This window comes from Salminus brasiliensis, chromosome 13 (assembly GCF_030463535.1).
Source record: "Salminus brasiliensis chromosome 13, fSalBra1.hap2, whole genome shotgun sequence".
Lineage (NCBI taxonomy): Eukaryota > Metazoa > Chordata > Actinopteri > Characiformes > Bryconidae > Salminus > Salminus brasiliensis.
The window spans coordinates 35,382,090-35,409,797 of record NC_132890.1 but is presented as its reverse complement, the minus strand read 5'-3'; the positions used below and the strand labels follow the sequence as shown (position 1 = coordinate 35,409,797).

General features: G+C 41.9%; 1 protein-coding gene across 2 annotated transcripts; it reads right to left on the bottom strand.

The window, feature by feature from the left end:
* Window positions 1–78: 78 nt before the first annotated feature.
* On the bottom strand, window positions 79–24,196 carry LOC140574823 (von Willebrand factor A domain-containing protein 5A-like). 2 transcript variants are annotated; one of them, XM_072694836.1, is made up of 25 exons: window positions 24,069–24,196; window positions 20,925–20,976; window positions 20,047–20,249; window positions 18,980–19,208; window positions 18,640–18,803; window positions 17,874–17,988; window positions 16,750–16,898; window positions 16,464–16,552; window positions 15,553–15,697; window positions 14,555–14,634; window positions 14,358–14,472; window positions 13,877–14,035; window positions 12,605–12,708; window positions 12,220–12,437; window positions 11,972–11,993; window positions 10,404–10,420; window positions 10,240–10,269; window positions 9,621–9,659; window positions 9,178–9,204; window positions 7,879–7,917; window positions 7,392–7,418; window positions 6,767–6,805; window positions 5,959–6,095; window positions 3,477–3,600; window positions 79–1,629 (listed from the first exon to the last, which is right to left on the bottom strand). In XM_072694836.1, exons 2-25 carry the CDS (start codon window positions 20,962–20,964, stop codon window positions 1,550–1,552), a joined length of 2,391 nt encoding a protein of 796 aa, XP_072550937.1. In that variant the 5' UTR covers window positions 20,965–20,976; window positions 24,069–24,196; the 3' UTR covers window positions 79–1,549. The 2 variants fall into 2 exon arrangements, with proteins under 2 accessions (XP_072550937.1, XP_072550936.1); XM_072694835.1 differs by lacking the exons at window positions 7,879–7,917; window positions 9,178–9,204 and having other exon boundaries at window positions 24,069–24,153.
* Window positions 24,197–27,708: the final 3,512 nt, after the last annotated feature.

Genomic DNA, 27,708 nt, shown 5'->3' with positions numbered 1-27,708 from the left:
TCCATAGCAATTATGAAGTAAAGAATTCATATCATTGCATTTTTAAAGTAATAATGTAAAAAAGGCAAGAAGGCAAGATGCATTAGTGAACAGTCTTTATTGTCCATGAGGAGAATGGTGGAAACCATCAGTTCTGGGACCAAACAAACCAGGGTGCAAGTGCACAAGCCCTAAAACTGAAACACAGGCGTAACCACAAAGCAGGAGACATGGGTAAAGACACCAGAGTTTTATTTGACTGCATAGTAAACACAGCCAAGGTCACACAAGGTCACACAATAATAACACACTACACAAGGACACGGGTCAGAGTTCAGAATTAGCTAATGAGCCCAGGGGGTATTTCTCAGTCCAGCCAGAAAATATAAGGTCAAGATCAGGCCTGTCCAACAAGACAAGAGCCAAGGGTCATTCCTATGAGACAGTCCTCACCTTTGTTCTTCAGAAAATACCTCCAAGGGGATTAGTTGTGGGTGGGTGTAGTCTAAAAACTACAAAAGAGGAGCTAGGGCCAATCAATCTAGTAATGAGCAGCTAACATCAGCTGAGACATCAGCAACTCTCTACACAAATAACCTCAAGTAAACACATCTACGATATACACACACACTGATCAGCCATGACATTAGTTCCATTAGGGTCATGACAACAGAGCTAACCATTCGAGGCATGGACTCCACAAGACCTCTGAAGGCGCCCTGTGGTATCGGGACACCTTCGGACATTACCTCCATGCTGGTTGTCCTTTCTTGGACATTTGGTAGGTACTGAACGCTGCATGCCAGACAAAAAAAAAAACACAAGACCTGCCTGATGTTTCGAGATGTTCGGACCCAGTCGTCTAGAACATCACAGTTTGGTTATTGTCAAAGTGCCTCAGGGTCTTTAACACACCAGCTCTTTAAGAACTCACTGTTCACTTGCTGCCTCATATCTCCACTCCTTGACAGGAGCCACTGTAGATGAAGATAATCAATGTTTTTCACTTTGCCTGGTACTAATGTTACGGCTGATCGGTATACATAGACACTGGTTATGATTATGTCAGTTTATCAACCATACAAGGTATTTAATCTTATATCTTAGAACTTTGCTGTATTTACACCGACTGCATTCAGTGTATTGAACAAGCATGCATATAACTCATATAATCACATCTGGATAATAACCATACTCTCATTTGCGAAACAGAAATAATAATAAAAATACATTGAGAGCATGCAAACTTTGTGGCTAGCTGTGGACGTAGTCTTTTCCCCTTTAGCACTATTTGCATAACGTCTACATTTCAAAATTTGTCAAAATAAAGATCTGTCTGGTCAAACAGCATTACATCCACTTCAGCTGTAGCCTGGAATAAATACCTACGTACTTACGCGTACATCTAAATATTGCTTATGGCTGTTATCGGCTTCCATATTAGAATTTGAATAGAATTTGAATAGTTAATGTAGCCAGTTGATGGAAACTGAGGCACATTACGAATAACAAAAACCAGGAACGAGTCTGGAAGTGCAGGTTCAGACGCAGGCCAGACTGCAGAAGCTTCTCAAAGACCCAGACACTCTTCCTTTACTTGACACCCCAGCAGAGCATTTCCAGCCTGGACACACTCGGACAGGTTCCCCACTGAAACACATCATCACAGGAAGACACAAATTACAATCATTACATACAGGCATTTGATGCATTTGAGCCACGTTACAGTAGTGTAAACACATCCCCTCCCAGTACAACCAAACTCCCTCCCAGTACAACCAGACCCCCTCCCAGTACAACCAAACTCCCTCCCAGTACAACCAGACCCCCTCCCAGTACAACCAAAACCCTTCCCAGTACAACCAAAACCCCTTTCAGTACAACCAAACCCCCTCCCAGTACAACCAAAACCCCTTCCAGTACAACCAAACCCCCTCCCAGTACAACCAGAACCCCTCCCAGTACAACCAAAACACCAGTAATAATTGCTGCATAACGAGCCACTCTGCTTATTCTGTCTCACACAGCAGTTCGAATTGCAGTCCGGCAAACCGGAGACGCATTTGGCTATAAAGTGTGGATACATGTGGTTAAAATCTCACCAGGATAAAATCCAGATACTAGTCACATGTGACCATGGGTTCCTGATAAATGGACCAATAGAAATGCTCCAAAATGACTAATCTAATCATTTTACATTGACCTCCATTAAAAGCTGGGAAGGTATATATTTTCCTTCTCTTGTAAAGTTGGCATTTTGGCCATACAGGGGCTGCGTCCAGAAACTTTTGCTACTCCTCCTCTGTTCCTGCTCCTCTCCTACCCCAGAAGAAGGTGGAGGAATCGAGGAGAGGAGAGGACAGAAGAGGAGCAGAAGGAATGGAGAGGAGGAGGAGTTATTGGGGAAATGCTTAGGGACTGCTGATCCCTTTTACATAGAATGTTGACTATTGATGAACTGAGCCAATCACAACACTCGCTTTCAGCACACCCCTGGTACAGCCCAGCCAATCACAGCCAATCACAGCCAAGCCAAAGTGTTAATTGTGAATTAAAATCCTGATTTTTGCAGAGATACAATGAACAGTATAATCTAAATATAATAATATAAAATAAAAAATATATAAATTATATATTAACTGCATAAAGAACATTTAAGCTCAGTTCCAATAGCTATGTAAGCCAGGTGTAAATAAGCAGGCGAGTGTATATATCTAATGTATCTAAATGTATATAATTAAGTATATCAGATATTAATAAGTAATATTAGTTAATTTATACGTTTATGACGTGTGCTGCCTTCTCCATTTTCCCGTGGTCTCTGGCCGTCCACTCCAAAGTCTTTAAAAGACTTCCTGGGTAGGATACTCTCATGTATCTCATATATATTTCCATGCGCTAGAATTGTTGCCACTACCTGATTTAGTGTTTCTCATTCCCAAGTTTACGTCCAAACGTCCAAAAAGTCAGACAGAGGCATTTAAACCTTTGTAATCTGTCAGCAGAGCAGCTTTCACAGCCCTCTGTCAGCTACACTAAATTGACAAAAGTATTGGGACACCTGCTCATTCATTTGTTCTTCTGAAATCTAGGGTATTAAAAAAGAGTTGATCCTGCTTTTGTTGAAGTAACTGTCTCTACTGTCCAGAGAAGAAGACTTTCTACTAGATTTTGGAGGCGCATTGCTGTCAAGATTTGATTGCAATCAGATGCAAGCGCGTTAGTGAGGTCAGGATGTTGGATGATGATCACCACCTCATCCTCATCCCCAACTCCACCATTCATCATTCCAGAGAACACAGTTCTTCCACTGCTCCACAGCTCAATGCTAGGTGGCTTTACACCCCTCAGCATGGTGTCTAATAATAAATTCACAGAAGCAGTGTCCACAAACATTTGGACATATAATGTACACATTTGGATTGAGACCTTTTTGAAAGTCAACAGTGATTAAAATAATCCGTGCTGTGTTTATGAGTGATGTTTTTTTTTGTCACCTTTCTGAGATTGGATCCAGGATGTTGCCTTCATGGCTATGAACCTCCACTCCTCCTGTTGGGCTGCCTTAAAGCCATGGAGCCAGATCAGAGCCAGGACAGTAGCCCACACAGCACTGTCCACCTGCACACCACCACGAGAAAGACACATTTATCAGGATCAATGAACAGCGCTAGTACTAATAACACATTTCTGGGATGGTCTGTTTTGTGTCTATGTGGTTGGTTCGGGTTTGGTTGGGAATTTGTGTAAGGCGTCCTCTGGAATGTGGCCTGGCGGCGTGGTTATCCAAAAGAGCCTCTGTCCTCTAAAAGTCTCTGCAAATTCTCTCAGCCCTCTCTAAAAGTCCCAAATTCTCTCAGCCCTCTCTAAAAGTCCCAAATTCTCTCAGCCCTCTCCAAAAGTCCCAAATTCTCTCAGCCCTCTCCAAAAGTCCCAAATTCTCTTACAGATAAGCTAAAAACAAAGGCAGCTTCTTATATGCATACAGAAATGGCTCGATTCAAGTACTGGCAATGGCCACTTTTCCACTGCAGGGTTGAGCGGTTCTGAGCACCGAGGGTAAGTTCTGGTGTTTTTTAAATAGCTTATAAACCAGGTTGGGCCTGGTTGTCTCAGCATGCTTAGCTAACCCTACTTGAGGCCAAGACAACCATATTGACCATTTGTGACATAGATGGAATTAATGTCTCTAGCTTTTAACCCACACAGTGGACTATGAGCATACATGCCTGGAGCGGTGGGTAGCAATTGCTGCGGCAATAGCCCAGGGAGCAGAGAGGGTGAAGGGTCTTGCTCAAGGGGTCAACAGTGGCGGGTATCAAACCTACAACCTTGTCATCAATAGCCCAGAGCTCTAACCGCTGAGCCATCACTGCCCCCTAAGAACTGTATGGTGGAAGGGCTTATCCTGGGATCCACTGATTGCCTCCATATTTGAATTACCTTTGTGCTGCAAGATCTTGTATCTAATAAGTATAAGCATAGTGGTTCCAGTTTAGCCTCTTTAAGTGCACTGGTCATTAGTGTGGTGGTAAGCACACTTTACTGCACTGTAGCATAATAGAGTTTAGCATACTGTCGGCGATGGGCCTTACCCAACATTGCTCGTCCAATATATAAATAATAAATAGTGAGGTCACTTGTCATCAGTGGTGTTAACGTCTTGGCTGATTGGGGTAGGAGCACAGTAACAGCCTGTAGCCCAGCTGCGGCTGCACAACTTGTCAGCCACCCTCTACTCCATTTATTATTGGTCAGTTTCAGTGTCACAGTTAGGTTGAGACTGGGTCCACCGCCCACAAATATCCAGTCAAAAGTGGCTCTGTGGTCAGAAACTGACTAGCAGAGATGTATAGTAATGGAGTAGAATTACTTTACTACTGTACTTAAGTACTAAAATACTGTATCTGTATCTACTGGAGGATTATTGTTTTCTCCTACTTCCACTTTTACGTCACCACATATTATATTCATTTATGGATATATAAATATTTCTCATGTTTTATTTCATGCTTCAAGAATATATATTTATCAAGTTAGATTACCTTCATTTTTACAATGAATTCTGAATATTAATTAAGGATTTGTTGGAATTCTGGATATTTTAAATCCAGAATTCCAACAAATTCTTAATTAATATTCAGAATTCATTGTAAAAAATAAAGGTAATCTAACTTTATTCTTGAAGCATGAATAAAACATGAGAAATATATATATATACATAAATTAATGTTGATGATGTTATACGAATATTATTGTAGCTTTCAAAGCCACTGATTCTCTTGGAACTTTGACTCTCATTTGAATCGTTAGGTGGTGCTATTATTTTGTTGTTGGCTGAAATCCAGAGAAGCATGGGCTCCTCTTTTGAGTCTTGGTTCCTCTTGGTGGTTCTTCCTCATGCTCTTGGAGAGTTCTCCTCTTCAGTCTCGGTGCTTCTTTGTGTTTCTTTCTCATGTTCCAATAGTTTCTCCTTTTGAAGTTTGGGTCTTCATGGTGGTCTTTCCTCATGCTCTTACAAAGTTTCTCGGTTTGAATCAAGGTCCTTCTTATTGGTTCATCCATTACTTGACCACTGAGAATATTTCACTGAAAATACAATTTACTTGGCCACTTGGTTTCTCTCAGCCGTTCTTTCTTATGTTCTTAGAAAGTTTTACCCTTTGAGTCTTGGATCTTCTCAGTGGCTTTTCTTCATGTTCTTAGAAGGTTTTACCTTTTGAGTCTTGGATCTTCTCAGTGGCTTTTCTTCATGTTCTTAGAAGGTTTTACCTTTTGAGTCTTGGATCTTCTCAGTGGCTTTTCTTCATGTTCTTAGACAGTTTTACCTTTTGAGTATTGGTTTCTCTCAGCAACTCTTCCTCATGCTCTTAGAGTTTTACCTTCCTCACAGTAGCTTTTCTATCATGTTCTTAGAAAGCAAATGCATAGGTGTAAAAATTGACCATTAAAGCCTTAAAAATGCTGTCCCCAACCAACCTGACGAGGCTTCTGCTGGACCAGTTCCTCCTCTGTCCTGCTGAACACATTGAGAAGGTCGGTGTTCATGTCCCAGTAGCCTGCAGCTTTCTGGAGAGAGACCAGCTCCAAGTAGGATTCCTTCTGGACATAAGGTTCTGATGCAAACAAAAACACATTTTCTCATTTTATTTGTGAAGGTTAAAATAATAAATAATTTTTGCAGTTAATCACAAGTAATCACATTTTTCTTGTGGTGTAAATGCCAGGCTGCCATGAACCTGAACATGAAAATCATGTGATTTCCAGGAAACACAGTCTCTAACTTTCATCACTGAGCAACAGCGGCTGCATGTTCCAACCAAGAATTGTATATAAGTCTATATATCATACACACAATATGTCCAAATGTTTGTAGACACCCCTTCTAATGAATGCATTTAGCTACTTTAAGTTGCTGACACAGATGTGCGAGTGCACACACACAGCTTGTTTAGTCCCTGTAGAGAAGTACTGCCAATAGAATAGGACTCTCTTGAGCAAATAAGCATGAACCTATTGGCACCATGCTGCCTAATGCCAGTCGTGGGCTAGAGGGGTATAGCTAAAGCCCACCCCCAGCTTTATTGAGCTGTGGAGCAGTGAAAGAACTGTGTTCTCTAGAATTATGGATGGTGGAGCTCCATCCAGTACTTTTTGGATGAGTTGAAAAGTTAGGGGTGATGAGGTGGGGTGGTGATCATTCATCCTACATCCTGACCTCACTAACGCTCTTGTTGTTGCTCCAAAATCGATCAGAAACCTTTCCCTGGACAGTAGAGACATTTACCTGCTCCAGAGCCAAAATGTCCATCTGTTTCCAGGAAATCTAAAAGAAATGAATAATCATATTGCACTTATTCTTCAAAGTTGCAAAGTCTGTAAACATCTGCAGTGCCAGTCAAAAGTTTAATGGTTGGTTAAATGTGTGATTATCATCTTTAGAAAGGCAGCTGATCAAAATGCTAGGATGACCATATTTTGGTTATTAAAAAGGAGGACACTGGAGACACACTTGGGTATCCCAAGTTGTAGGACTGTGGCAGTGTGTGTGTGTGTGTGTGTGTGTGTGTGTGTGTGTGTGTGGAAGTAGCTCATAAACCCTGCAGCTACAGTCTGTTAATGTCCATTAATACGTCCACAATCACTCATTTAGCAACAGACCAATAAATAGCCTCAATAACATATATGACCAAATCCTCTCCTTACAGTTCAACCTACAACTTAGGCCTACTGGAAGCCCCCCTTTACATTTACAGCATTTAGCCGACGCTCTTCTCCAGAGCGATTTACAAAAGAGCAAAAAGGCATTAAAAATGATTACAGGCATTAATCATTTATTGGATAAACAGGTTAATGAGGACTGACTGCATTCAGGTTAACATTTAAGTGTCAGACATAAATTCAATATTTACCTTCAAATCTACATCCAAATTCCATAACTGTGTGCAGGAAAAAATATAAAAGAAATTAATCATATTTCACTTAATTGTCAAAGCTGCAAACAGTCAAGTCTGTAAATATCTAAGACAAAGACAATCACTTCTCAAAAGTCAAACTAAGATTATTGGTATTAATAAAAGATTACAGGCATTAATCAATTATTAATGAGGAAAACTTTGACTGCATATCTACCCCTCAATTGTAAATAACTGTGATAATTCACAGCTTAATTAGATTAATTATTATTAATCACACATTAATAGAACAAGAAATGAATAATCATATTGCACTTAATCGTTAAAGCTGCAAACAGCCAAGTCTGTAAATATTAAGCATTAACAGCATTTATAATGATGAGTGATTAGAGGCATTAAGCATTTATTGCATGAATATGTAAATAAGGAAACATTAAAGGTTTTGGCTCTTATTTGAAGTTTTAAACATGAATTTGATATCTACCTCCCGGGTCACCATAAGCACCGTCGACTTCCTCGCAACCTAAAAATGCACAGAACAGAAATGTCATACTTATTCATCCAAGTCAATACAATATTAGTCAATACAATAATTATAAATATTATAAACTCAGCAGAGGTTAGAGCTCTGGGCTATTATTGATGACAGGGTTGTGGGTTCTATTCCCGGGCTCGGCAAGCTGCCACTGTTGGGCCCTTGAGCAAGACCATTCACCCTCTCTGCTCCCCGGGCTCTGGAGTTGGCTGCCCACCACTCTGGGTGTGTGTGTGCTCACTGCCCCTAGCTCACTAGTGTGTGTGTGTGTTTGTGTGTGTGTGTGTGTGTGGGTGTGTGTGTGTGTGTGTGTGTGGAAGTAGCTCATAAACCCTGCAGCTACAGTCTGTTAATGTCCATTAATACGTCCACATTCACTCATTTAGCAACAGACCAATAAATAGCCTCAATAACATATATGACCAAATCCTCTCCTTACAGTTCAACCTACAACTTAGGCCTACTGGAAGCCCCCCTTTACATTTACAGCATTTAGCCGACACTCTTCTCCAGAGCGATTTACAAAAGAGCATCACTGTTTACTGAAGAAGAACCTCAGCTAGTTTAAATAGACTAAAATTCAGATCCTCTAATCTTAGACTCTACTAAACACAAGTCAATATGGAGACCATAATACTCTACTCTTCACCCAAGTCCTCTCAGAAGAGGAGGGTCTTCAGTCTGGGGTTGAAGACAGCGAGCATTGGACTCTACTGTTCGGACACCCAGGGGAAGTTAGTTCCACCACTTCGGTGCAGGACAGTAAAAAGTCTGGACGCTCGTCTTCCGTGGATCTTGGAAGGATGGCGGGTCGAGCCGAGCCGTACTTGAAGCTGGAAGGGTTTTGGTGCAGATCGGCTTTTGACCATCGCCATCAAGTACGGAGGGGCTGGCTGGTCCAGTCTTGGCTTTGTAGGCCAGAGTCAGGGGTCTGAATCTGATGCGGGCAGCCATGACATCCTAACTACACTGGACACATGTGTGTCCCCAGTGTCCTCTTTGTTATTATTATTTAAAAGTTTGAAACAAGAAATTATTGATTATACTGCACTTGATCGTCAAAGCTGCAAACAATCAAGTCTGTAAATATCTAAGACCAAGACAATCAAGAGTCAAACCAGGACTAGGAAATGCATTAAGGCATTAAAAATGATTACAGGCATTAATAATTTATTGGATAAACAGGTTAATGAGGACTGACTGCATTCAGGTTAACATTTAAGTGTCAGACATAAATTCAATATTTACCTGTAAATCTACATCCAAATTCCATAACTGTGTGCAGGAAAAAATATAAAAGAAATTAATAATCATATCTCAAAAGACAATCACTTCTCAAAAGTCAAACTAAGATTATTGGTATTAATAAAAGATTACAGGCATTAATCAATTATTAATGAGGAAAACTTTGACTGCATATCTACCCCTTAATTGTGAATAACTGTGATAATTCACAGCTTAATTAGATTAATTATTATTAATCACACATTAATAGAACAAGAAATGAATAATCATATTGCACTTAATCGTTAAAGCTGCAAACAGCCAAGTCTGTTAATATTAAGCATTAACAGCATTTATAATGATGAGTGATTAGAGGCATTAAGCATTTATTGCATGAATATGTAAATAAGGAAACATTAAAGGTTTTGGCTCTTATTTGAAGTTTTAAACATGAATTTGATATCTACCTCCCGGGTCATCATAAGCACCGTCGACTTCCTCGCAACCTAAAAACGCACAGAACAGAAATGTCATACTTATTCATCCAAGTCAATACAATATTAGTCAATACAATAATTATAAATATTATAAACTCAGCAGAGGTTAGAGCTCTGGGCTATTATTGATGACAGGGTTGTGGGTTCTATTCCCGGGCTCGGCAAGCTGCCACTGTTGGGCCCTTGAGCAAGACGATTCACCCTCTCTGCTCGCCGGGCTCTGGAGTTGGCTGCCCACCGCTCTAGGTGTGTGTGTGCTCACTGCCCCTAGCTCACTAGTGTGTGTGTGTGTGTTTGTGTGTGTGTGTGTGTGTGTGTGTTTGTGTTCACTACCCCAGATGCATCAAATGCGGAGGACACATTTCGCTGTACTTAGTGCAGTGACAAGGGACCTTTGCCTTCTTAAATTTGGAATAAAATGTCCAGGAACATCCCACAAGACCAGCCTGATGTTTTGGAGATGTTCTGACCCAGTTGTCAAGAACATCACAGTCCGGTTCTCGTGTTCAGAGTGTCTCAGATTCTAACGCTTGTCCATTTTCCTGCTTTTAACACCAACATCACCTTCAAGAACTGACCGTTCACTTACCTCCTGATCTATCCAGAGCTCCAGACCAGCCTGTGAGTGGTATTAATGTTAAGATCAGTGTAGGTTAAGTGTAAGTTTACATTTTTAACATTCATTAATAATAATATTAAAAATAAACATATAATAATAATATAATGATGTATATATAAACATCTGCCACTCACCAAAATAAACATTATTCCTATATGTTTTAAAGGGAAGAAGAGAGGCAGATGAGTTGTCTGCTCAGTAAAGGAACAGTAAATATAATCAAAATCACATATGAAAGGGACCTGGTGTTTACGTGGTTTTTGCCTGAGCCTTACTGTTTATCGTCACTGTCCAATGAAAAACACGTATCTCCAAAATGGTGAATTTACAGGAGAATAAAAATGTTCTGAACTATGAATTAAAGTCAGTGTAAAATAATTTAGAGCTTTTCTACAGGTCTATTCATACAGAGTTATTAACACCGTGTACAGAAGCAGCTCCAGGGTTCGAACCACTGAGAAAACTAAAACTAGACAAAAAAAATAGATCCATGGTTTTCACTGGACAGCAACAATATCAGGCTGCTTTAAAGGAGAACATACAGTGCCCTGAAACATGATTAGATATTTCTCACCTAATACTCACCTAAAAAAGATAAAGCCAACCCAATTAAACAAGTGAGGCAAAACGCTGTGACACTTAAATATAGCTGCAAGCGGCGATTTCAGGGGTCCAAGGAGGCCCTACTATATGATGCCCTACTCTTTGTCTACATTATACGGGGTGGGAGATATGGACCTCGAAATCTGATGCCTCGCTGTAGTGCCACCATCAGCGGGAGGAACAACTACCCATTGACCAAGTTTCATGTCAGTACAACTTACGGTTTGGGTTCACCGTATTAAGCAACAATAACCTCAACGTCAAGTAAACCTCATCAGTCCTGCTAGACGGCTTGGAGGAATTTCGCCCTGCTGCTCTGAATCTTTGTGGGCTTCCTTGAATGAACTACTCTTCCTCAGATTCTTCCACAGCATTTCTATTGGATTAAGGTCTGAACTTTCCAACATGCAACATGAGTCTCTCTTGTTGAATAATTTCTTTGCAGACTTACATGCATGCGTAGGGTCATTGTCTTGAGGCATGATCCACTTATACCTACAGTTAAGCTTCAATTTATGGACAGATACCCTGATGTTTACCTGTCTATTGGTCTATCAAAAAAGGCTAGCTGTTCTGGGCACCAGCTCCAAACTGTGGTATCTGCCCCCCCCACCCCATATATATATTTGCTATATTGACAAAAATGTTGGGACACCTACTCATTCAAGAGTAAAAGAGTAAAAGAGCTGACCCTGCTTTTGTTAGAGTAACTGTCTCTACTGTCCAGAGAAGAAGGCTTTCTATTTTGGAGGAGCATTGCTATGAGGATTTGATTGCATTCAGTGACAAGAGCGATAGTGAGGTCAGGATGTTGGATGATCACCTCCCCACCTCATCAAAAAAGTATTGAATTGACCAGCACCATTTCAGCTCAATGCTGGGGGGCTTTATACCCCTTTAGCCCACATCTGGCATTAGGCAGTAGCATAGTGCCAATATGTCCATGATGCTGATTTGCTCCAGAGAGTCCTACTCTATTGGCAGTACTTCTCTACAGGGACTAGCTGTGTGTGTGTGTATTTGCACATCTATATCTATATCTATATCTATAGATATGTGTGTGTGTGTGTATACATGCATATGTTGATTTTAAACTTACAAATTAATCCCCGCACATTCTCCTGAAAGAGAGAGAGAGAGAGATGTGTCACACTTTATATCCAAAATTTTACCCGTAAAGATGCACCAGTTGTGCGGCCTCTTTCTAAATAGCTGGGGTTTTTGCATATTTTAATTTTGAAGCCTGACTCAGAATATCAAGGGAGTTGTATGTTAGCTTATTATTCTGCTGATTGAAGCCCTGAATAAATCAGATGTAAAATAATAAAAAGAATGAACTCAATTAACTCTTCTGCGCCACTGGCAGCGCCCTCTTCAGCAGAGGTCCTTTCACTGGTTGACCGCTGCCCTTGTGGATGGATAAGAAGGCAGTGAAGGCACTGCTTACTCCTGCCTGCACACTGAGCTCCACCACCTTTTCTCTTAAGCTTGCATCCTTCTTCTCCCTCTCTTCCCGTTCCAGAGACTGGATTACAGCTCTAGCGGCCAGCCTGTGAACGGCGAGCCTTAACAGAGCATCAGCAACGACAACAAAAACGACAAAGAGTCCAGGTTAATTCCAGGTTACTTTCACAGTTATTATCTGAGGTAAAGGTAGCAATTCAGTATGCAGTGTTTTTATATATAGTATAAATATGGTCAATATGGTCAATGGACAGTATGTGTGTGTTACCCTGTGTCTTCAGCTGGTTTAAGGCAGAAGCTGAGCTGGTTTGTCACTGGTGTCTCTGCCAGACTGTAGTGCAGAGCCACAGTTCCTTCATTGCTCACAGAGCTCTGAGAAAGTCAGACACAAAGCATTTATTATATAAGAAATGAACATATTGGTATACATATTCCATATCATGAGACTTAAAGAAATGTCCATCATGCATTATTTGTACCCTTATTTATTTCTTATCAAATCTAATAAGGGGGATGGGCAGAAAACAGCTTGTACATTTAGATTTACACTGAAGACTTGAGAGACCTACAAAATTGCTTCACTGTTTACTCAGAAAATACCCTTACCTAGTCTGTATCGGCTAGTTAAGCTTACATACTACTAAATACCGAAGTCAGTATGGAGACCACAATACTCTACATACACTACACTTCACCCAAGTACTCTCAGAAGAGGAGGGTCTTCAGTCTGGGTTTGAGGACAGCGAGTGTTGGACTCTGCTGTTCGGACACCCAGGAGAAGCTCGTTTCACCACTTCGGTGCAGGACAGTAAAAAGTCTGGATGCTCGTCTTCCGTGGATCTTAAAGGATGGCGGGTCGAGCCGAGCCGTACTTGAAGCTGGAAGGGTTCTTGGTGCAGATCAGCTTTTGACCATCGCCATCAAGTATGGAGGGGCTGGCTGGTCCAGTCTTGGCTTTGTAGGCCAGAGTCAGGGGTTTGAATCTGATGACCTGGGCAGCAGCTACAGGAAGCCAGTTAAGAGAGAACACAGCAGCAGAGGAGGAGGAGCTGAACATGGCCGGACTTTTTATGTAGATATAAGGGCCAGCAGCTTCAGGTAACACTCAGACCAACCGCCAAAATGGAGAAAAAAGTGATCTCAGTGATTTTGCTAGATCGGATTATGACCTCAGCTTATGATGATTTGGGAGGGTTGTCATAGACATGTGGACAAGGTAGAGGTGGAATTTATAGGATGTTCGATTAGGAAGGAGATAAACATCTGAATACCAAAGCATTTGTGATTACCACAATACCCTGGGACTGGTTTTCAGTGCAGGGGTGCCAATACTTTATCCATGACTGTTTCCCACTATTTAAGGCATCAGAAATAAAAAATAAAAAATAAAACAACATTTGTGGCTAGTGACAGATAACACAATTTCGATCCCTCAAAGGAGGGAGGAGCCACCTAGGATAGCATATGGTGCTCTGGCACCTTGTTGGACAATTATTCAGTTCGGCTAATTTGAATTTTTCTTATATTAAAGACATTTCACCTCGCCTGTGAGCTGCGCATATAGCACAGCTCTTTGACCCTGAAAGAGAACATTGAGGGGCGGTGACAAAGTCGTGACGGACACCCCCTCTGGAAGGGTCCATTTTACGGAGATGTCAACAACAGAGGGCTGCAGAGCGAGGCTGAGAGACTGCATCACCTGCAGAAAGGGAGGCACAGGTTAGAACTGTAGAGACAGAAGACGGAAGACTGAGGCCGAAATGGATCCCTACTCCCTTATTAGTCATGTGCTATATAGGGAGAGACTAGTTCACTAAGTAGTGGTAGAAACACAAGTGAATTGGGACACTTCCTCATCATAAACATACAATTCCACTTTATGATTTATTCCACATTCCACAAAAATGGCAGGCACACTTAATAGTGCCCTAAACCACAAACAGGGAGACCTTTCAGTCAGAGCCTGTATTTCTTTATGCTCTACTGAGAGTGTAAGCACACAGGGTCACGCCCAGCCTTACTTTGAGCTGTAGTCGGTCACTGCTTGTGATGAACTGGGCTATGCCGCGGCCTTCTTTGGCCATCCCTGAGATCAGAGCAGTGCTGGCCCCTTGCCCAATGCCAAAGGTGAAGCATCTGGAGGTGGACAAGTCAGACGTGTCATTCATAAAAAACTGCAGACTGCTGTGGAGTGGCGTGAACGAGTGAATGAACTGACCTGTGGGACGGAGCGTGAGCTCTCACCAGGTCCAGGATCTCTTTGGTGTTCCAAACCTCTCCATCAGTGAAAACAAACACCTTGTAACAAAAAAGAAAAAGAATTTATATATAATATTCATAAAAAACATAAAAAAGTGTTCTCTGGAATGATGGCTGGTGCTCCATCCAGTATTTTTGGGATGAGCTGGGAGCTCTAAACAGAGTTCATCTGTGTGATTATTTCAGTGAGTAAAACCAATCAGAGCTTTATTTGAGCTGATAAGAGCGTCGATGTTACAAGTTAGCAGCCAAAGCTAAAGCTAAAGTTGGCTCTAATGCTAACTCTCCATTCCACCTTAAATAGCGCCGCAGTTACAGTGTGTACATTCCAGCAGCAGAGCAGAACTGCTGTGTTATTTAAGGTGGAATGGAAAGTTTGGGGAAGAGGAAATTTTTAGCTTAGCGTTAGCTCAGAGCCTCGGTGTAAACGCTGTGACGCAGCAACAGCAGACGGCCACAGAGCAGCAGGTGAAGAGTGGAGGAGGATCTCAACTCTTCACTCTTCCATAAAATGTTGAAATGTAGTTGAACAATGACAGAGATCTTTTACTCCATTATCTTCATTTAGGAAGATCTAACGTCCCTCCCATCCCGTCTTTACTCCTGAATCATGCCTGGTTAGAAACTAGTGGTCAATCTATGGTGGAGATGCTCTAATGTTCTACCAGCGAGAGAACCACGATCCTTTCTTTGGTTCTAAACCAGCTCTGAACGGCGCATTCAGAACCGAGGAGGCGGCTAAAGCTAAAGCTAATGCTAATGCACAAACACAAATCACAAACAAGTCATCAGATGGCAGAGTTGTAAAGGAGCTGGGAGCTGAGTGGTCTGGTAGGTCAGTCAGCCTGGCCTGTAAGATATTAAACACTGCAGAGTTCAGTCCTAAAATATTGATGTTCCTGCTGTGTACTGCTGTGGGACAGCATTGCCACTGTGGATATTCAAAGCCCAATCTACCTGTCTGGGGTGATTTGGAAGGTATGCTTGACCATAGATGTTCTCCAGTGGTTTTAGAATCTCTGTGCCACCCATGTTCGCCTCCATAGCCTCCACTTTCCTCATTGCCTCCTCCATTGTGTTCTGAGTATATTCAACACTCCTCCTGGAATAAAAACAAACCATTCAATAAACACAGGAATCAGAAAGTTCTGCACAGGTACCGTCCATACCGTCCAAGACCATTACACACATGGAGGCACCGCCACCTTCAGTTGTAATTGTAATACCAGCTTTGCAATGAAGTACACTATATGGACAAAAGTATTGGGACACCTGCTTATTCAGTGTTTCCTCTATCCAGGAAAGAAGGCTTTCTACTAGCTTTTGGAGGAGCACTGTTATGAGGATTTGACTGGAACAAGAACATTAGTGAGGTCAGGATGTTGGATGATGATCACCACCCCACCTCATCACCCAAAACTCCCCAACTCATCCCAAAAGCATTGGATGGAGCTCCACCATCCATCATTCCAGAGAACACAGTTCCTCCACTGCACAGCACTGCTTCCAATGCTGGGGGGCTTTATTATACCCCTCTAGCTCATGCCTGGCATTAGGCAGCATGGTGCCAATAGGTTAATGATGTTTATCTGCTCCAGAGAGTTCTATTCTATTGGCAGTACTTCTCTACAGTGTGTGTATGTGCACATCTATCTAAGGGGTGTCCACAAACATTTGGAAATTTAGTGTATCGCATTAGTTTAACACACAATTCCAGATTATTAACCATATTTAAATGATAATATAATTAATAATGAAATAACAGCTCTTCTTAAACTGTTTAAATCTAAAATCCAGGAAATTAAAAATAAAGACTATTTAAATGAAGATTATGATCATGGCGACCTACATGACCACAGAGCACTCACGCGAAAAAGGACCTGAAGCTAGAGCCAAAGCCATAGATGTTAAAGTAGCATCCCAGAGGAAGGCTCTTCAGCAGCAGGAGAAGAGTTTCCTGCAGACAGACACAGGAAATCAACCCAGCAAACAAACAAACAGTCAATAAAAGCCAGAATAATAACCTGTCTATTCTCAGCAAACAAAGACCAGTCCTAACAGCACTCACGCAGGTAAGTATCTTCAATATGACAGCCATTCAAGTTTGTCATATTAAAGATCGGTGGATTGTTTTAAACAAATGCAAAGCTTTACCTGAGCGCTTCGGATCGAGGACCCTGACATGCTGCCAGACTGATCCATTAGGAAAATAAACTCCCCACGCTTCCCAAAAGAAGACGTCACCTCCGGAGGGAATTCTGGACACAGACTAAGCATGACCACAGTGTCGCCCATCAGAGAACCTGCAAAGCAGAGAGAGAGACACCGAAAAAAATGACAAAAATCATATCACGACATCCCTGTATAATTAATCTAAGACTTACTGCACTATTATGAATAATAGAATTTCCAGATCCAGGTATTTTGCCCTAGTCCAATCCGAGCCAATCCACAATTTCCATAAAGCATACTGAGCACTCTCTTCTGTTTGTCTTCATATAATATAGCATTATATACTATATATATAATATTGTCTAGCTCATGTATCTGCTTTCTCTGCTGGTTTTGACCTGGACTGTTTCGTTTACTGTATCTGTGAATTACCCTCTCTTCATTATATGACACTCTTCATGTTTTTATCCGCGAGCGTCTGGTTTGTCCCACCTGCATTGCAATGACTGGGACTTTATATGGGTTTATAGCTTATTATATTGTCAGAATTTAGTCATATTTATTGTATTTGTTGTATTTATTGTACTGTCTTGCACATTGTACTTTTTGCAGTCTGTCCTGTACTGTATTGTTATTGTTCCATGTGGTACCCTTGTTCTTGAAAAAAACATATACAGAGCTGAAATGACAATAAAAGCCTCTCGACTTGACTGCGGATGGCTGTGAGTAATGTCTGTTTTATGGTGTCTTTAGGACTCCAGAGGGCGCTCTGAACGCAGCGGTAAAAACAAAGAATAGGAACAGCTGGAACAGCTGACATCTAAAACGTGTACACAGGAGAGAGAGGGGGATCACATGGCCAACCTACAGCACTGTGCTGTTAATGAACCATATAACATTAGAGTAAGTACAAATGAACATAGTAGCTGAAAGTGGGTTTGGGTGCTCCAGTCACTGTATGGATTTGTACAGTCCCACCAGCAGCCCACTGGATATATTTTAATGAAGGATTAAATGGAATGAAATGAAACTGGCCTTCCTTAAGGAGATGTCAGGAAATGATACATCTAACAGATCTGGACTAGCAATGAGCTAAACACTCTTACCTGGTTTGGCATTCTTTAGTCCTGCCTCCACTATGGCAGTGGGTCGATGAGCTTCCTGGTAATAAAGCAGTAGCTCCACATCCCTGTCAAACTTGTGGCCTGGAGAGAGACTCACCTGTATTCAGACAAATAAAGAGACAACTGGCCTGAACACTGGAACATCTGCTAACACAAACACTGCTGGGATGGCTTTTCCTGCTCTAACACACCTGATCCAGCTCATTGGCCAATTAACAAGTCGGAGAGGAAGTGGAAAGGGTCTTCTGGTGCTCAGAATCAGTGGATTATCCTTTTTCCCGCAACATTAAAATAGATAAATGCATCTGCACACACTCTTGCGAGGCTATGGCACTATCTGTATCTGTCCCTGTGTCTGTTTAGTGCTCCAAATACTGTATCTGTAGTTGAACCAAAGGTGGGCGTGGCCTAAACCCCAAGATTATGTTTAAAGCACCCTTTTTTGATTTTCCTTTCATTTTATTTAACCTACTTTCACTTTTGTTAGGCCCACATATGAGCCTTCTGTTGGTTTCTAAGCCAACACAATCGTTTACTATATGTCCAAATGTTTGTGGACACTCTTTCTAGTTAATGCATTCAGCTATTTTACATTGCAGCATTTTACCTGATCTGTTAGTCATTTGGATCCATTTGCGAGTCAGCTCGGCCAGTATATTTACTCTGGGTCTAGGACGAACTACCTGTTCCCCCTGAATAACCTACTGCCTTTCGGAAACATTCATCATACACATGCAAACAAACACACCTTTGCCTGGGTGCGAGCTGTGTTGAGGTAAGTCAGTGGCTCCAGAGAGCAGTTGGATTCTACTTTAGAAACGGGGATCGGCGAGGTGATGAGGACTCTAAGGGACAAAGTATAAGGCACGGCACTTGAAGGAACACCTGCCACCTGGGGCACATTAGCTGTATCTGTAAAAAGAAGATGGAGAGGAAAGGGTCAAAACAACCACATTAGACCTGACCAAGCAAAGACGACTGGAAAATCAGACACATTTCATTGGAACATGAAGGAAAAAAGCTCTTGGCCAAATATGTGCAGAATTATTAGTAACTAGAATTATGAGTAATAATAATAAATAGCTTGCCGATGTTGCTGGGTGCATATCGTGGGTTGAGTACAGCTGGCAGACAGAAGCGCAGGCCCTGATCTGCCTCCACTTTCAGCTCAATGACGTAGATAAGAGTCACAGCAGCACTTGTTTTTGGAGGCAGGCTGCCCACGGTCAGACGGAAAATATCTGAGCTCTCGTCACTCTCCTCCAGTAGGAAGGCCTGCTGTCCCGAACTTAACGCATCATCATACAGCTCCCGTGCCTGACCAAGAAAGGGACAAATGCATCATTAATGAACGAAAAATCCCAGATGACCTAAATGTGGGTATGACAAAGTCAGCACAGAATTCAAGACCAGTAAATCAATGAAAGTGATCAAATTTACAATCAGCTGAACTCATTACTACTTAATAACTCATAAAACTTAAAAAATATATACGTTCATTTAATGCATGTTTACAGGGTCTATATTTTGTCTCAGAAAGTGGGATTATATGGAATACAGGGACAACAATTATTCTACATACATTCCCTTGTTATTTGCTAAAACAGCATGGAAATATTCTGTAATTAACATTTCCACAGCGGTTCTCCAGCTTCGTACTGGAAATTTCATTCAGTGATAAAAGTCCCCAACATATCCCAAAAGTATTGGACGGAGCACCAAAAATCACTGCTCCACAGCTCAATGCTGGGGGGCTTTAAATCCCTCTAGCCCACCCCTGGCATTAGGCAGCATGGTGCTAATGGGTTCATGTTTATCGGCTTCAGAGAGACCAATTCTATTGGCAGTACGTCTTTACCAAGGGATAGACATGCTGTGTGTGTGTGCATTCACTAGAAGGGTCCACAAACATTTGGACACATAGTGCATGACTGTTTTGAGGATGAGAGGAGTTTTTTATATATATATATATATATATATATATATATATATATATGTGTGTGTGTTTATACACATATATACACTGAATCTAACGTTGGGAAAAGCTTATTCTGCTTATTCTGGTATATCTTTAGTATCAGGGGCTTTAAAAGAAGGAAGGGGGCTCCACCGTACTTCTGCTCTCAGATTTCAGTCTCTGCACTTCCATGCTCACCTTCTGCTTCTCCTGCACCTCAGCCACCACCTCCTCCTCCGCGACCTTTGCACTGAAGTGGCAGAGAGCCGCCTCGGCAGGAAGTGGGAACGCGAACACGGCCTCCACGGAAAGCTCTTCCTCATTCACATACCGCAGGACAGACGTTACCATGGCAATGCACCCCTTCACCTGCACTTCTACTTCCACGTTCTTTAGAGGCACTTGAAAAACATGAAAGAGGAAGCAGAGATAATGGTCCACATGACCACAACACAGGTACGGAGGACATTACAGCTTTCTCAACTCAAACACCTCCATGTACAAGCAAAACACGCACACACTTCCCTGCTAGAGCTGTCCTAGCCAATGGTAAGTAGAAACGTCTAAAAAGCAATTCACCTTATTCTGCCACGCCCACTTCCGAAAGACTGTTTCTTCTGCTTGTGTGTAGAATTTTAGATCATTTGCTATCGTATTCAGAGGCTACTGCTGTGAACACTGATCATACAGTAGATCATACTGATCATACAATCACAACATGCTGATTAACGTTATTTACAGCTATTTAGGGCAGAGCTAACTAGCTTTCCAAAACAACGCTGAAAGATCAGAGTGTTTGTTGCGTTTTGGAGCACCATATAACTTATATCCACCACCTTCCATAGAAGAGGACCTGCATCTGTGGCTGAAGGCGCTAAACTGAAAATATCTACCCTAATGTGCAACTCCTTTGGGTGGTGGGTCATTCTCAGCATGTTCCTGAGCATTGAAGAACAGGGTGAAAGGAGATTGACTAACAAAGTCTGCAGAGAAACAGATGGATACAGTGTGGAATTTAGAGAGCTACACAGTGCTCCTGTGGGGTAGAAGCTCAGGAAAGGAAAAGCAGGCCATACCTTGTTGACCTTTTCCAGTTATTAAGCCACAGCTGTCCATGTTTATGGAGGTCTGTTAAGGGAAAGAAGTGGTTTTACAGCATGTCAGCAAGAAAACTCATTCCATGTAAACAGTAGCAATATAAACTAGCAATATTAGCTAGCAAGATTAGCGAGCGCCCTGAACACCACAACTAGCAAAGAGACACCGCATCGTATGTCTACATTAAACTACTCAGCTACTGATTACAACACAACCAAAGCTGCTTAATGCTACTATTTAAGCTTCCGCATATTAATAGTAGGTTCAGTAGCTAGCTGAAACGATTGTAGTAGGGTCTGCTAGAGTTAGCTTTCAGCCCAGGACCTGGCTAGACTCCCTGTGACACATGGCTGGCCATAGCACCCAGCTAGCTAGCTTCACCAACATCCGAGCATTGCTTTACTGACTTTCCTGAAGTAGCCTGTGTTGACAATTTACTGCCAAGATAGCAACGAACGTCTGCCTAGGTTGGCGTTGACTGTTAACGTCTGTCTAGGTTGGCGTTGACTGTTGACGTCTGTCTAGGTTGGCGTTGACTGTTGACGTCTGTCTAGGTTGGCGTTGACTGTTGACGTCTGCCTAGGTTGGCGTTGACTGTTGACGTCTGTCTAGGTTGGCGTTGACTGTTGACGTCTGTCTAGGTTGGCGTTGACTGTTGACATCTGCGTAGGTTGGCGTTGAATGTTCACGTCGGCCTAGGTTGGTGTTGACTGTTGACGTCTGTCTAGGTTGGCGTTGACTGTTGACGTCTGCCTAGGTTGGCGTTGACTGTTGACGTCTGTCTAGGTTGGCGTTGACTGTTGACGTCTGTCTAGGTTGGCGTTGACTGTTGACATCTGCGTAGGTTGGCGTTGAATGTTCACGTCGGCCTAGGTTGGCGTTGACTGTTGACGTCTGCCTAGGTTGGCGTTGACTGTTGACGTCTGTCTAGGTTGGCGTTGACTGTTGACGTCTGCCTAGGTTGGCGTTGAATGTTCACGTCGGCCAGGGTTGGCGTTGACTGTTGACGTCTGCCTAGGTTGGCGTTGACTGTTGACGTCTGCCTAGGTTGGCGTTGACTGTTGATGTCTGCCTAGGTTGATGCTGACTGTTGACGTCTGCCTAGGTTGGCGTTGACTGTTGACGTCTGCCTAGGTTGTTGCTGACTGTTGACGTCTGCCTAGGTTGGCGTTGACTGTTGACGTCTGCCTAGGTTGTTGCTGACTGTTGACGTCTGCCTAGGTTGGCGTTGACTGTTGATGTCTGCCTAGGTTGATGCTGACTGTTGACGTCTGCCTAGGTTGATGCTGACTGTTGACGTCTGCCTAGGTTGGCGTTGAATGTTCACGTCAGCCTAGGTTGTTGCTGTTGACGTCTGCCTAGGTTGGCGTTGACTGTTGACGTCTGCCTAGGTTGTTGCTGACTGTTGACGTCTGCCTAGGTTGGCGTTGACTGTTGATGTCTGCCTAGGTTGATGCTGACTGTTGACGTCTGCCTAGGTTGACGCTGACTGTTGACGTCTGCCTAGGTTGGCGTTGACTGTTGACGTCTGCCTAGGTTGATGCTGACTGTTGACGTCTGCCTAGGTTGGCGTTGACTGTTGACGTCTGCCTAGGTTGATGCTGACTGTTGACGTCTGCCTAGGTTGGCGTTGAATGTTCACGTCAGCCTAGGTTGTTGCTGTTGACGTCTGCCTAGGTTGGCGTTGACTGTTGACGTCTGCCTAGGTTGTTGCTGACTGTTGACGTCTGCCTAGGTTGGCGTTGACTGTTGATGTCTGCCTAGGTTGATGCTGACTGTTGACGTCTGCCTAGGTTGACGCTGACTGTTGACGTCTGCCTAGGTTGGCGTTGACTGTTGACGTCTGCCTAGGTTGATGCTGACTGTTGACGTCTGCCTAGGTTGACGCTGACTGTTGACGTCTGCCTAAGTTGACGTTGACTGTTGACGTCTGCCTAGGTTGACGTTGACATGTTGTCGTCTGCCTAGGTTGGCGTTGAATGTTCACGACGGCCTAGGTTGTTGCTGTTGACGTCTGCCTAGGTTGGCGTTGACTGTTGACGTCTGCCTAGGTTGTTGCTGACTGTTGACGTCTGCCTAGGTTGGCGTTGACTGTTGATGTCTGCCTAGGTTGATGCTGACTGTTGACGTCTGCCTAGGTTGATGCTGACTGTTGACGTCTGCCTAGGTTGGCGTTGACTGTTGACGTCTGCCTAGGTTGACGCTGACTGTTGACGTCTGCCTAAGTTGACGTTGACTGTTGAAGTCTGCCTAGGTTGACGTTGACATGTTGTCGTCTGCCTAGGTTGACGTTGCCTGTTGACGTCTGCCTAGGTTGATGTTGCCTGTTGACGTCTGCCTAGGTTAACGCTGACTGTTGACGTCTGCATAGGTTGTTTTCAGTCAGTGGTGCACCTGGCGTGTTTTCTATCGCCAAGATACGTAGCAATACACCAGAAATTGACCTGAACACCCCTCATTTCGAGACCACGTGCCCATTGGCATAGATATATTCACAAGCACTGTTGCTGTTTAAACGAAGGGTGTAAGACAGGGCCCTATGTACCAAACTGTACATTTTGCATCAATTATGCAAAAATAAACAGTTATCCACTCTAGGGCAGCTTTAAGGCATGATGGGATTCCTGAGGGGAAGTGGCGAGGCCAAGTAATTGAAAGCATTCTGAAACGGACCCTCATCTCTTCTTTACCAAGGAAACTGAAAGCAGATAAGAGATAAGGATAGATTCACTAGCCAACATATCATATCAGCTGAGCCCTTGAGCTCTTGTTTTGGAGCCGGTAAACCGTCCAAATGACGATAATTTACTTTAATTACTTTACAGTATTTTTGTAATTGTAATTAAACGTGCGCTTCTGGGCACTAGGACTGTCATGAGTCCTTCACACCAATCATTTCACAGCATGGAGACTAACAAGCCTTTCAGGTTTTTTTCAGGGACCTGGAGACTGAAAGGAAGCAACTGCTGCTGGATTTACTGCACTTTAACCATAAATAAATAAGCTAGAAGCTCCACCATCATTTAGGACAGAAAGAGAAACGCCATAATGGCACACTGCTGCTGCTGGGTGGAGGATCTGAGCTTTAGGTCTAATAGCGTGTTGAAGGTGGTCTTTCTTACGTGTGTTGGTCTGCAGCGCTGTTCCTCGCTCCTGGATTGTTGTCTTCGAGAACCTGTAGCTGTACCTGTCCCTGGTGGGCGGCGCTCTGCGGTGTGGGCGAACTGGACCAGGGGTAAAGTACCTAACACCTTTCTCACGCGCAGAGCAAAAGTGAAAGTAAAAACCCTGTGTTGTTGTGTTTTTTTTTCTGCTTCCGGCATCTCTGCATCAAAGCAAATAATTAGTGAAGCCAAAATCTAATTATTTTGACATTCAGCAAAATAACTTCATTCAAATCATTTTTAATAAACTAGTGTATTATTATTTTATAAAGTGCAATTACACTTAGCATAATTTACTAGCACAAAAATATTATTTTATATTCTTTTATTTGCACATTTACATTGAAATGAGCTGTATTTAGAATGTTAGCACTGTAGCTTGCTAACAGAATTTGGTAGGAAAGATAATTTACTAACATAATAGCATAAAATAATAAAACATAATAGCTTAAAATAATATAACTAGTGTATTTTTTTATTTGTACAATTTTACATTGAAATGAGCTGTAATTAGCATGTTAGCTATATGGCTTGCTAACAGAAATTAATAGAAAAGATTATAACATAACATAATAATATAATATGTTAATATGTTAATATAATAACATAAAATAATAAAACTAATAAAAATAATAGCATAAAAGAATAAACTAGTGTATTATTATTTAATATTATTTTAGTTGTACAATTTTACATTGAAATGAGCTGTATTTAGCATGTTAGCACTATAGCTTGCTAACAGAAATTGGTAGGAAAGATCATTTATTAACATAATAGCATAAAATGCTACAAATAATAGCATACAAACAATAAACTAGTGTGTTATCATTTAATCTAATTTTATTTGTACAATTTTACATTGAAATGAGCTTTAATTAGCATGTTAGCACTATAGCTTGCTAACAGAAATTGGTAGGAAAGATCATTTACTAACATAATAGCATAAAATGCTAAATATAATAGCATAAAATAATAAACTAGTGTATTATTATTTAATATAATTGTATTTGTACAATTTTACATTGAAATGAGCTTTAATTAGCATGTTAGCACTATAGCTTGCTAACAGACATTGGTAGGAAAGATCATTTATTAACATAATAGCATAAAATGCTAAATATAATAGCATAAAATAATAAACTAGTGTATTATCATTTAATCTAATTTTATTTGTACAATTTTACATTGAAATGAGCTTTAATTAGCATGTTAGCACTATAGCTTGCTAACAGAAATTGGTAGGAAAGATCATTTACTAACATAATAGCATAAAATGCTAAATATAATAGCATAAAATAATAAACTAGTGTATTATCATTTAATATAATTTTATTTGTACAATGTTACATTGAAATGAGCTTTAATTAGCATGTTAGCACTATAGCTTGCTAACAGACATTGGTAGGAAAGGTCATTGTCTACTAGCAAGACCCCCCCACAAACTGTGGTACTTCTCTGTGGGTATGACTAAGGGGGTGTTACTAAGTACTGACCATGCAGGGTGCCCAAACTTTTGCTTCAGGCCTTTTTTTGTATTGTGATATATGTTACACATCCAGATAGGCCCACCTTTTAGACAGTGAACATATTCAGCAAGCTTATAGAGACTCTACCCAAGGATGGTTTCCCATAAAGACCGTGGGCAAGTCTCAGATTGACCTCTTTTCCCCTGTTAGTGCCCAGCATTGAGCTGTGGAGCAGTGGAACATCCGTGTTCTCTGGAATGATGGATAGTGGAGCTCCATCCAGTACTTTTGGGATGATATGGGGAGTTTGGGATGAGCTGAGGTAGTGACCCTTCAATATCCTGACCTCACTACCGATCTTGTCACTGCATGCAATCAAATTCTCACAGCAATGCTAATCTAAATCTAGGAGAATGCCTTTTTCCTGGACAGTAGAGACAGTTACCCCAACAAAAGAAGGATACATTCTTTTTAATATCCTGGATTTCGGAAGAAACAGGGAATGAACAGGTGTCCCAATACTTTTGTCCACATAGTTTTTAAAGCCAGATTTATACCAGAAACCAAACCTTCTTCTGTTTTCTGCGACTTTAGCACAACCATCATAACCCTGTAATGCCAGCAGGGGTGGACTTTGTAACCTTGCCACTAGGGGGCGTAGATTCAACATAGATTATAAAAGGTTGGTGACAACACTATGCAGAAGCACACAATCCATGACATTGCTGAGGGCCCATGCCTCTGTTAAAGTAGCCGAATGCCGAAAGGGGCGTCCACAAACTTTTTCAACTGTCTTCTATTCGTGGATTACCTGCAATAAAGCCTACTTGGCCTCTGGCTCCCATCAGGTACACAAGGAAACTTCTCAGATTGGCAAATGACAAACACCGCTGCCTTTCCCCTGACCATTAGCATACGCATGAGCCATCTGACAGGTCTAATGACCAGTGGGTCCAACTATTCAAGCACAGCCATGAGTCATGCCCTCATTCCAGCTACTGCTTCATTGTCTGATCCCATTGTCTCTCTGTACCATTCCCACCCATTCACTCCTTTCTTCTGCTGAAACCCCACACTAACTTTCTCCACTCACAGTCTTTATTCAGTCACCCCCATCCCCTAAGCACACACATGCTCTCTCTCTCTCTCTCTCTCTCTCTCTCTCACACACACACACACACTTTTCACTCAAGTCTTTTTCCTAACGTCAGCCCAAACTGATTTCGCTTGAATCTCCAGAATACATCTCCAATGCACATATTCTGACCCTCTGGGGGCAGTTATAGGCACTTAAGAACCCTTTTTTAATAAACGAGTTGTGTGTGTGTGTGTGTGTGTGTGTGTGTGTGTTCCGGGCCGGCTCTAGACTGGTTCTGGTTCCTTTATTCTGGAGCGTTTATTTGATTGATTTACAGCTTCTCATTAATTAATATTATCAGTATTTGGACTTAAATTAGAGGAAGGTCACATCCCTGCTCTACATGGGCCAATCAGATCTCCCCATTCATTAGGAAGGTGGGCTCCAGGTGGGTATGAGTGGCATAAACTAGTCCCATAACCGGTGACAACCAACCAACCAACAAATTTAATTACTAAAAATTATAATTTAAATAATAAATCATTAATAATTAAATAATAATAATATTAGAAATAATAATTATTATTTACTCTTTGGCAACTCAGATCAGTATGGTGGAGCCCCTTGCCAATGCCACAGCCAACACTGCCTATTTGCCACTAGTGATGAACCTCATGCCTTAATGTGAGTCTCCACTCTAAACACATTGGGTTCTACATTGTACTTAAAAGTTTCTTGTCCAAATGTTTGTGGACACCCCTTCTAATAATAAGAGCATCCAACTACTTTAAGTTGCACCCATTGCTGACACACACAGCTTGTCTAGGCCCTGTAGAAAAGTACTGCCAATAGAATAGAACTCTCTGGAGCTGATAAACAACAAGAACCTATGAGCTATATGATGGTTGGAGTGGTGTCCAATACTTTGGGGATAAGCTGGAGAGTTTGGGGATGCGGTGGGGGGGGGGTGCTGAACACGGCAAAGTTCCTCCAATGTCTAGTAGAAAGTCTTCTACTCCAGCAGCTCTTTTCAGTTGCCTTCACTGAGGAACAC